General features: G+C 43.1%; 1 protein-coding gene across 5 annotated transcripts in view; it reads left to right on the forward strand.

The window, feature by feature from the left end:
• The first annotated feature begins 8816 nt into the window (after positions 1 to 8816).
• BTRC (beta-transducin repeat containing E3 ubiquitin protein ligase) overlaps positions 8817 to 12036 on the forward strand; it is a 163879-nt gene continuing 160659 nt past the window's right edge. For 2 of the 5 annotated variants that reach the window (XM_046653331.1, XM_046653333.1), the window contains exon 1: positions 8817 to 8959. In XM_046653331.1, the coding sequence (XP_046509287.1) occupies positions 8912 to 8959 (48 nt within the window). In that variant the 5' untranslated portion in view covers positions 8817 to 8911. Of the gene's footprint in view, positions 8960 to 9247; positions 9355 to 12036 lie in introns of those variants that run through there. The other 3 variants (XM_046653334.1, XM_046653335.1, XM_046653332.1) reach the window with 3 other exon arrangements.

The following is a 12036-nucleotide window of genomic DNA, read 5'->3' on the forward strand; positions in this document are numbered from 1 at the left end:
TGGAAGGGCTGCCTTCCCTTTTGTGGAAGGGCTGCCTTCCCTTTTGAAGGCCGTAGCTATTGTCAAGTGGCTCTCTCCCCACAGCTACCTTCTTAGGGTCTGGTAACCACGCACTCCCCGACCCTTCAGGCCTATGAGTGGTATGGCTCCCTGCTGTTGCTAGCCCAGGGGTGTGCACTATCCCTTGCTGGTCTCCTTAAATCCTGCCCACACCTTCGAAAATAGGCCCTTAATTAAACCCTCCTCAAATTAATCAAGTTTGCATGTGGCAGGACCCTGATTGATACCAGCCCCTACTGTTGCCAAGAAAGCCCTGGTTAGTATATATTTTTATGTTTTATTTCCCTTACAAAACAGAAAGCTTCTTGAAGGCAGGGCTCATCTCTTACTTACCTACAGAATGATAAACACATAGTGAGTGTTAAGTATTCACTGATAGAACTAATTCTGGCCCTGGTCATCTCTTCCTCAAATGGAATTTTTGGAAGAAAGGAGGAATCAAATGAAAAATTGCTTCAGATAATGGAAATGTCTGGGAGACGATAGCAGCCACTTAAAGGAAATCATCAACTTGAAGGAATGGTAGTGATGGGATCTGGACAAAGGCCAGTTAAAGAGAAAATAACCTGCATAAACTTTAACTAAAGTCTATAAGGTGAAGTGTGGTAAATACTATTGGTTAAACAGTGTCTAACAAATCTAAGCAAAGAAATCACGAGAAAGATACTTTGTTAGCACAAAAGGCTTATTAATCTCCCAAACTGGGAAAAACATGCAGCAAAGATGCTAAGTGTACTCATTGTTATTGGGTATTGCTGCTCCAAGGCCCTCTTAGTGGGCAGAGCTAAGGAATATATGTATTTGTGTATGGAGCCAATCTCCTATAACTGCTGCCGGTTTCTTCCTCCACATGGATACCCTTACCACACCACTTGGGCTCCAAAACTCCATGCCAGACCACCTCTCAGCATGAACATCAACGTCATTCTGTCCTACATAATGGTTTTAAGACTAAATTGTTCAGGAAGGAGAAGGTACAAACCGAGCCCATCTTGATTCTATATGAAAATTATGTGAAATTTAGAGCTATTAATTGCTAACGTTTATTGAGTACTTACTACATGCCAGGTAATGTCCTAAGGATTTTCTATGAATCTTTAGAGCAGCCCAATGAGATGGGAACTATTATGGTCCCCATTTTGCTGATGAGGCATAGAGAGGTTAAGTAACTTGTCCAAGGTCACATAGTTACCAATGAGACAAAGCAGAACTGTTTGATTGGACTTCTAGAACATATCCTTAAAAAGGAGGAGGTATCCTGTGTCCTACACAGCATCCTCCTGCTGCAGGCTTGGAGCACAGACATTGCTAAATGTCCTCTGGGGACAAATTGCTGAGAACCACTGGTCTAGCACAACATTAATCTAAAGAAAGCTACTTTTTGATTGTCTGTGCTAATGAATGAAAGAAAGGGGATAAACATAATCCAGAAGAGCAGAAAATGCAAAATCTCATTTCTTTGTGTGGCAGAGATTGCTAGTTGCCTATTCTAATAGCCATTAGAAAGGGCTTCCTCAACCTTTCTCCTCCAACTCTATACCCCATCTGCTTTTACACCCGTACTCTCTTCCTTCCTTTCTGTCACTGCAGACTAGTCCCTCCATCCAGATCTCATACACTCTTATTTTCCCAGGACCTGCCTCCATCATTATCCCCTCTCTCTTTCTCATTTTATCTTCAAACTTTCTCTCTCTAACGGATCCTTTCCAACAGCATTTAAATATGCTCAAGTCTCTCACTTCTTTTTATTCCCCAGGTTTTTATTTTGGAAAATTTCAAACCCTCAAAAAGTTGCAAGAAGGGTATAAGAATAGCCATAACCCTTCACCTAGATCCACCAATTATTAACATTTTGTTACATTTGCTTTAGTTCTCTCCCTCTTTCCTTCTCTCTCTCTCTCCGCAAACACACACTATTTTTCCCTAAACCATTTGAAAGTTAGTTGTAGGTATCATAACATTTCACCCTAAACACTTCAGGATGTATCTCCTAAGAACAAGGACATTCTTGAATTCTCTTATTCTCACAATACTATTATCACACTCGGGAAAATTTAACATTGATATAATACTATTATCTAACATACAACCCATATACAGTTTTTTCCTCGTTGTCCCACTACTATCTTTTACAGCTGTTTTCTCTTCTGTGTGTCAGTGTATATGTGTGTTATTCCAGGGCCCTATCAGAGGTCAGTTGTTGCATTTAAGTGTCATGCCTCTTCAGTTTCCTTTGGACTAAAGTCTCCCTGCTTTCAAACAAAACAATAACCACTTTTGCTAGACCCCCAGCTTCTACCTTTAACTACTGTGCTCTCCTTTCTCTCTTTTCCTTGACAGTAACTCGTTTTGTAAGACGAGACTCAACAGTCTCCATTTCCTCAGCTTCCCTCTTCAACTCACTGCAGTATGGCATCTGCTTCCCACCATGATCTGCACTTGCCAGATTTTCCTCCTGCCTCTCTAGTCACTTCTTGGGCTCCTTTGCTGGCTCCTCTTCTTCTGCTTATCCCGTAAACATTTTTTTTTTTTTTAGTTTTATCTACTGAGGTCACATTGGTTTATAACATCATGTAAATTTCAGGTGTACATCATTATATTTCAGCTTCTGTATAGACTGCATTGTGTTCACCACTAAAAGTCTAGTTGCCATCCATCCATCACCATACATACGTGCCCCTTTACCCCTTTCGCCCTCCCAGCCAACTCCTTGCCCTTTGATAAGCAACATCCTGTAAATCTTAACGTTCTTTAGGACTCTCTCCAAGATCTGCTGCTCTTTACACTGCTTGCATTTTTCCTGGGTGACGTCATCCTTTCCTGGGGAAGGGGGCTTCAATTACCACCTTTATGCTAAAGATATCTACCTGGAGCCCAGGCCTTTCTCTCTAACTTCAGTTTCAAATATCCATCTGCCTCTTCAAAGTCTGAATCCATGTGGAAGTCTCACAGGCACCTTGAAACAGTATGTCTGAAAAAGAACTGATTATCTTCCCACCACCTGTTCCTTCTATTGTGTTCCCTGTCTCAAAAAATGGCACTCCTCATTCATCCTGTTTCCTGAGCCAGACACCTAGAAGTCATCTTTGACACATCCCTTTAACATCATCCATGACATATCTAATCAATCACCAAGTTCTACAGATTCTATCTCCTCAGTATCTTTGGAGTCTATCTACTTCTTTCTGTTCTCATCACCTCCCTCATCAGGCCTCCATCATCTCTCTCAGGAAAATTTCAGCAACCTCATAATCCTTCTCCCAGTCTCCAGCCACAAATGATTTTTCTAAAAATACAAAGCTAACCACGCTGCAGCCCTGCTTAAAATTTTTCAGTAGTTTCTTACAACCCTCAGGATAAAGTCCAAATTCCTTAATTTGGCTTATAAGCTGGGGCGAAAGTCAAGATATTTTATAGCTGGTAAGGCACAGGCACTGACCCCAGTTAGAAAGGATGTCAGCTGGTTCACCTGACAAGCATATTGCAACTAAATAATGGCTTGCCTATAGAACTCCATGCTATTGTCCTCTGCAGTCTCATCTGGTGCCACTCTTCCCCTAAAGTCACACTAGCGTTGGTTTGGTTCTCAGATTGCATCATCAAAAATGCACTTACCTTTGCCTGGAACACTCTTTCCGGTAGCCCCACTATCAATCACCCCACCCCATCCCCACTCCACAGAGCCGACCTGAAGGGGACTGAGTGCTCTATCCAGACAAAGTTGGCTTTGGCCTGTGACAGTAGGAGTTTCTGTTGAGGGAACCTAATCTGGATCACAGTTCACTGTTAATAATGACTTGTTCCACTTAGGCACGAGAATATAAAGCCCCAATGAGGTCAACAAAAAAGTAGGGAACTGATTCTTGACTTTTTATGAGGACAAGGAAGTGAGGGAAAAGGGGAAAAATTCTTTATTTAGCCCTCCAACTAAAACAGTATTTCTCCTGCTAACTAAAATACAAAAAACCTTTCCCACTTCCACTGGACCTCTTGATCCTAGGATTAAGCCTATCAGATATTCAAATAGTTGATGGGTTTTTAATCAGTTAATCACTTTGCTTCTATTCAACCTTGAGCTTCATTTGGCTATCCTTGGAAAATAGATTAGTTTTGGGGGGGGCGGTAATTCTAGAGTTTGGAAAGCAAGAGGGGCATGGAGGGGGACTCTGGATAGCCAGAGGTCAGCAAGAAGGCACTGGGGAGCTAAACTCCAAGGCAGTGATCTCAAATATGGCTGCAGATAAGAACTGATCAGAGACCTTTTAAAAGTACCATTGCCAAATGGCTATCATAGATCTATTAAATCAGAATACCTGGGGGATAGAGCTTGGGCATCAATATTTTTCATAAAGCTCCTCAAATGACTTTTTTTTTAAAGAGTTTTTAAAGATTTTTAATTTTTTTTCCTTTTTCTCCCCAAAGCCCCCCAGTACATAGTTGTATATTCTTCGTTGTGGGTCCTTCTAGTTGTGGCATGTGGGACGCCGCCTCAGCGTGGTTGATGAGCAGTGCCATGTCCGCATCCAGGATTCGAACCAACGAAACACTGGGCCGCCTGCAGTGGAGTACACGAACTTCATCACTTGGCCACGGGGCCAGCCCCTCAAATGACTCTTACGTGCAATCAGGGTTGAGAACCTTAGTAGTATAGGAGAAAGAAATGCCATGGGATGAGAAAAAAGTACAGGCAAGTGGGGAATGTTTCTGGGTCTGGCCTGCTATGTGTTATAAGTGCACACAATGGAGAAAGCGGTTAGAAGAGCAGAGGAGTGTGCTTAAAGAAGGGCATGATCCTTGTGGGGTTGCCTAGAGAAGGTAAAGCATATAGACTGGCAAAAAGAAGTGAAAAGCTCGATAATGCTAAGTGTGGTAGAGTGTATGGTGGAAGCGTAGACTGTTGTGGTCTTTCTGTACTGCAATTTGCCACTACATAGTCCAGTTAAGTGTCGTTCATAGCCTATGAACCAGCAAGTATGATGTTAGGTATGTATTCCCAAAGATATTCTCACTCAGAGGGGCAGGTAGGAGGTTGATCACTACAGCGTTATTGGGGTGATTGGGAACTGGAAGTTTTGCTGGGACAGTAGATAGGTAGAACGTGGTGGATACACACCAACAGACTACTATTCAGCAGTTAAAAGCAACGGGTTCTATGTACACATAGCAACATGAATGGATCTTAAAACCATAGGTACTGGGTGCAAGAAGTATGAAACATAATGAGATATATAAAACAATATTACATTTGTGAGTTAAAAATGTAGCACACTCAAAACAATGATCTCTTTTGCAAGAACCATACCAACAAAAAGATAAACACTGCCTATGGGAGGAGGGAAAAGGGAGCAGGCTATGGCGCTAAAAGGGGATAAACAACTAGACAGCTATTTCTTTAAAGTAAGATTTAAATCAGATCTTGAAAGGTGAGTAGGCAAGATGGGAAAAGGAAAGCCTTCTAGAATAGCAAAATGACTCCCATAAACTAAGGCCAGGAGGCAGGAGTGTGCTGAGCAGGTGTGAGTAGGAGAAAGGCCTGATTGAAGTAGAGGGGTGTATTAAAGCAGAGTGAGAAGTAAGGCTGGAGAGGGAGGATTGGATAAGATTAAGAAGGTCTGGAAGGCCAGACAAAGGAATTTAAAAACGATATAGAAGATAAGAGAGACATAAAAGGATTGGGCAGAGAAGAAATGTGATGAAAGCAAAGTCTAAAAGAGATTATCAGATGAGGTGGACAGAGAGAGCCTGGAGTCAGAGAACTGGATTGGAGGTGAATATAGTGAACTAAGCAAAAAAAGATGAAAGGAGTCTGGAACAGGCTGGCATGGGAGGTGGAGGCTGGAAGAGACATTTTGATAGATTACTGGCTGGATACAGACACTAATAGACAAGGATAAGTCAGAGTATTCTGTAGTCTTACACTAGGAAGTTAGGGGAAAAAATTATGTCCAGTAGTAGCTGTGATTTCTCACACTGGAAATCCAGTTTTCCAGTAAAGTGGAACTTTAAAGGTTCTAATGATTTAGTATTCTCCTTGAGCAACTGAGCCATAAGTGGGCTCATAGGTGCACTTATTTTATTGTTGGCAGAGACCTTTGTTTTCCAGATGACAAAAGAGGTTCATTTAATCGCCCAAACTCAACCAATTAACTAGAGAAAGGATCAGCTAGAACCAGGTCTCTTAACTTCTAGTCTAATAAACTGTCCTAAACTATGTTGGATATGAGGGGCTTCATAGGCAATTCACAGTTGGATTTCTCAGTTTGTTTGACCATAGTGGTCAGTGTTCAAGAGAGACAATTTACCCTTTCTCACTTAGCCCCTGTCTGCTCAGTTTCAAACCCTATACATATGAACTATCTAGCTGGTTGGGCTTCTAAACAAAAAACTCCTTGTATCTGCCTTACTAATTCTTACCTTTACGTGACTGGAAAAAGTGAGGACCTTCATTGACTGCCAGCCTCATCAGTCAATATTTTCATACTCCTCTATGGGTAACAAAGTAAAACAAATGACTTCTCAACAGAATAGAATCTTAGAGTTTAAAATATGTTAACCTCCCGGGGCTGGCCCCGTGGCCGAGTGGTTAAGTTCGCGCGCTCTGCTGCAGGCGGCTCAGTGTTTCGTTGGTTCGAATCCTGGGCGTGGACATGGCACTGCTCATCAAACCACGCTGAGGCAGCGTCCCACATGCCACAACTAGAAGGACCCACAACGAAGAATATACAACTATGTACTGGAGGGCTTTGGGGAGAAAAAGGAAAAAATAAAATCTTAAAAAAAAAATATGTTAACCTCCCATCCAAACTGAAACCCCCTAGACGATACCCCTGACAGATGGTCATCTTGCCTGTGTATGTTTTCAGGAATGTGGTAGTCCATTCCTCTGTCAAGTCAGCTCTGATTACCAGAAAGCTCTGAGTCTGAGTACTATGTCACTGCAGTGTGGTTCAGTGAAAATAGCACAGGGCTTAGGGTCAAGCAGACTTGAGTTAGAATACTGACTATGTAATTTGCTGTATGACTTGAGCAAGTTGTTTATCTTCTATCAGTTCCATTTACTTCATCTGCGAATTAGAGATAATAATACCTGTTTTACAGAGTTACTATGAATATTAGAGATCATGAAAGCAAAATGCTTAATACAGTCCCTGGCACAAAGAGCTAATGAGGTGATAGCTGTAATTATCATCATCACCATTATTATTATCCCACCATTGGTCCGAGTTTGCCCTAAGGAGCTACATACATATGCCTCTCAATACTTTCAAACACTTGAATTTAGTTGTTGTGTTATTCCTAGGCGCTGTTTTTTTAGAGTAAGCATCCACCAATATTTTCTCTCTTGGTCATACTGCCCTTGGCTATGCTCCTGCATAGGATGTTTGTAGAACATGGTGCTCATAACTGAACAAAGTACTTCAATAAGACCATAAGCCTCTATTCCCAGACACTACTCTTCAAGCTGCCTAGGACTCCTTTAGCTTTTTTGGCAACAGTGTCACATACTGCCTTAGTCCTATGAAAACCTGGGGATAGTTTTCATATGAATGAGTTTTAAGTCTTCTCCATTTTGTACTTGTGTTGAATTTTTTTGGAAATTAAAAAGTAAAACTTTCTATTAACTGAAAACTTATTATATATTAGGTATTGTGCTGAGTTTTGTAGACATAGGGATGACTATGACAAAGTATTAACATCCTAGAATTGTAAGCTCCACAAGACTGGGTCTATCATGTTCACTAATGAATCCTCATTTCTTGGGATGTCTGCACACGGTTATATGCTTAGTTTGTTGAATGAACGAATGAATAAATAGTTTACAATGGAAATTTTCCCTATAAGTGAAAAAGCATTTCCTTAATTAGCTTATTTTATAAATTCAGATATTTTGTATAAGCCTATCACTTTTAGCACAACCCTAGTGTTTTTTTCCACCTAGAGTATACCCAATTTCCAAAATAAATTCATATTGTCCCTTTCAAGGCCAGACTAAATACTTACATGCTTTATATGCCGGATGGCCATTATATTCTACCACTGAAGCCTTTTAAAAAGTACTTGTTTGACCCTTAATGCACATCTCAGGGTCAGCAGTAGCAGGTTATGCTTTCTGAGCGCTAAACATCGAGAATTTCGTGAGCGAGTTCTACCAGGCCCTGACTTGCCGTGGGGGAAAATAAGGTCCTCAGGAGAAATGTGGAGCGACGGCTTAGCAGGACCTTGAAATTCTGCGCTGATCTGCGAAGTCTTGCCAGGTGCCCATAGGCCCAGCGTCTCTGGGTCGAAATCCGTCCCGCAGACGCCAGAAATATGAAATTTGGGGCTGTCTAGTTCTCTAAAACTACAGTTAGGGAGGGCCTAGGACCGCTGAGTCCTCTCACAGTTTCTTTCAGTATTTGGGCTACAGGTGAGGCACTGGTCGCCATCTTGATATCAAATGCCAGGCAAGCAGCCACTGGCGTCTCTTGGTAACCACGGAGACAGCTGTGCAGCTCCCGTAGACGGTGTAAACTACGATTCCCATCAGCTGATTTTCTCTGCTTGCGGGCAAGTTGTTTAGTTTTGGCTCGTCGGTCCGGCGACCCTGCCGCAGTGAACTGCGGGAGTTGCAGTTCGTGGCGTGGACTCACTTTTTGCTGCGAGAAGCTCCAGAACTACAAATCCCCTGAGCCAGCGGGCTCACGCATGCGCACGGAATAGCCGGTCTTCCCTAGCCCCCCTGCCGGTGCCCGAAAGGTAAGAGAGGGCGGGGGGAAGGAAGAGGAGGCGGGATCCGGGCGCTGCGTTGGCTGCGGCCTGGCACCAAGGGGGCGGCCCCGGCGGAGTGCAGAGCCAGTGGCCCCTGGCGATTATGGACCCGGCCGAAGCGGTGCTGCAGGAGAAAGCGCTGAAGTTTATGGTGAGGAGAAGGTGCAGGCCGGGGACCGGTGGAGGCAGTGGCATTGGCGGCGTCGCTGAGGCTCGGGCCTGGGTCGCCCGCCCACCGGAGGAGGGGGCAACGGGACCTTGGGCCGAGGCCGGCGGCGGGGTCGGCTGAAGGGACGGGACGGGACTGGAGCTCCAGGGAGGCGGGAAGAGATAGAGGAGAGGACCCGGGGGTGGGGGCAGCAGCTCCGCCATCTTGTGGATGAGAGGCCAAGTGACAGCGGGAGCTTAATCGGGGAGGGGGATCTGGGCGGCGCGCGGGGCCCTGAAGGGAAAGGGGCGTGGGGACAGTTACTGAAGAGCGGAGGAAGCCCGGAGGAGAGACGCCGTGAGGCCGGGGACAGGGCCTTACCGGTGTCACTGTTACGGGTAAGGCCCGGGGAGGGTGCATTCAGGAGTGGAGAAGGGGAGCGCGGGATAGTGAGAGGAAAGATATTGGAAGTAGGGATGGGGGGAAACGGGCAGGACTGGATGCTGATGGATCTAGGGGTGGCGGAGAGAAAGCCAGGGCTGGTGGGAGACTTGTAGAATGACGGGGGAGAGATAGCCTTTGCCTTCAGGATGCAATCCCAGCTTGGCCAAACTAATGTTGACAAACTCTGGAAAGGAAGAGGCCTTACTTAGGAAGATAAGGACTGGGGACGAGGACCTAGGGCCATGGTGACGGTCTCTGGGAAAGGAAGAGGGTATTAACTATGAGCGAGAATTACAGATGTCAGAAAAGGGATACATACTCTATTTTGACAGGAGAGGCTAAATATTGTAGTAAGGACGAGGTGAGGAAAAGCAAGAGGTTGAGTGATCAGGAAAACCTGGGTAAAGGAGATTGGGGGCAAAACTATTATCTAATAGGGAGAACAAAACAAAAATATTGCTAAATTGTAGAGATAGTAAAATGTGGGGGCCAGATGCTGTATCACTTTCTGGGAAAGGAAAGGCCATATAGATTAGAATCCCAAGACCCATAAGAACTGATGAAATCTGTAGAGAAATTCAGGAGATAAAAGGGGGAATGTAGATAGTGGAGAATGGGAGATATCAGGATTGGTGGTTACTTATCAGTTTTAGGTTGAAGCACAGTATGAGCTTGGATTGGATTTTGTGGATGCTTTTAAATCCTTTGGAACCTAATTCTTTAACTTTGTATCATGCTTTGTCTTTTGCTATGTGTATCTTTGGCAAATTCGTATAGTCTGATATTTGATGTTTTTAATCTGTTGGTTCTTGGATATCCTAGGTGTAAAACCAGACTTTATGGTTACAGCTAAAGAATGATGGGATACATAGACTTCTGTCTTAACAGGTGGCCATAGGGGCATTGATATTATTTACGATCTAGTCCTGCTTTTTCAGAAGTAATTATAAGTTTTCAGTCTAAATCTTATTTCTTTGTTAGATAGTTGCTATTTTGTGTCTTTTCCTGAAATACCAAAACAAATATAAATAAATATGGACACTAACCTAATTGAATTTAGGCTTTAAACTGCCCCATTTACAAGAATACTTTTTTTACTAAAACTTTATTTTGTATTAGTGCTTTCAGAAACATCTAACCATGGGGCCCGCCCGGTGGCGCAGTGATTAATTTTGCACGTTCCACTTTGGTGGCCCAGGGTTCGCCAGTTTGGATCCCAGGTGTGGACCTACGTATGCACCCCTTGTCAAGCCGTGCTGTGGCAGGCGTCCCACATATAAAGTAGAGGAAGGTGGGCACAGATGTTAGCTCAGCACCAGTCTTCCTCAGCAAAAAGAGGAGGATTGGCAGGCGATGTTAGCTCAGGGCTAATCTTCCTCAAAAAAAAGAAAAAGAAAAAGAAACCCCTAACCAAATTTGGAGTATATCATAAACAAAATTCCATTAGGCCTGAAGAAGCTACTTGAACTTTTGCCCAATGTTTAAATTCTAAAGTATTAAGAAGAGAACTTTGAAAATTTTTTGGACTTTAGAAGTAAGAAGGTGCTTTATATCTACAACCAGCTTCTAAATTTAAGTCAGAAAAGTGGCAGCTGCTTATTTTTGTTTTCCTATTTAAAGGCTGACTCAATCCTAATCTTGGCACTTTTGTCAGATTTATGGAATAATGTGTGATTTACAGATCATAAAGTGACATTATGAGATCATCTCTTCTTTACTCCCCATTAGACCTCAGCCTAAGAACATTCTCAACTACTTGATCTTTGCTTTGTCCCAGTGAGCTATGTTTTGATAATGGTCTCCTGATCGAGTTAAAGTGGACATGGAGGTGCCCATGTAGTAGTTTGCAGCTTTTAGGGCACCACACATTGTTAAATGTTGAGTCAGCTTCCGTAGGGAGAAGCCAATTTTTTCTTTAATTTTAGTTGCTTTCATTTTTGACCTTGCCTGTTATTGTGGCTGCTGTTTGAGAAAAGGCCAACTGGAAGAGGGTCACCGAGAATGATGCCTTAATAATTGAAGCAGAGAATGGAGAGTTAGAGATTTGGTATTCTTTCTCAGCTCAGAAACAGTCTTATTATGAATCTGAGTAAGTCACAACTTGCCTTTGGTCCCATTTACCCTGCTATAACATGTCTGTTTCCTCAGAGTCAATTTTGAGATAGGAAGGTATTTCATTTGGGCTTGCACCAAGTGATTAATGCACAGTACACATGGAAGGGCTATCCTTTTAATCAAATTGAAATTTTTTTTTTTTTAAAGATTTTTTTATTTTTTTCCTTTTTCTCCCCAAAGCCCCCCCAGTACATAGTTGTGTATTCTTCATTGTGGGTCCTTTTAGTTGTGGCATGTGGGACGCCGCCTCAGCGTGGCCCGATGAGCAGTGCCATGTCCACACCCAGGATTCGAACCAATGAAACACCGGGCCACCTGCAGCGGAGCGCGCAAACTTAACCACTCGGCCACGGGGCCAGCCCCTCAAATTGAAATTTTTGTATAGTATTTGTCTGTGTTTTGGCCTTACCTCTTCCCTCACTTGTGAATTGTGAATGGCAATTTTTGTACGGATGCCCTGATTTCCAGTTTAAGAAAATGTAAAATTTGTTTAAAATGCCAACATAAAATGGATATTTCTC

The sequence above is a fragment of the Equus quagga genome, chromosome 2, assembly GCF_021613505.1.
Source record: "Equus quagga isolate Etosha38 chromosome 2, UCLA_HA_Equagga_1.0, whole genome shotgun sequence".
NCBI lineage: Eukaryota > Metazoa > Chordata > Mammalia > Perissodactyla > Equidae > Equus > Equus quagga.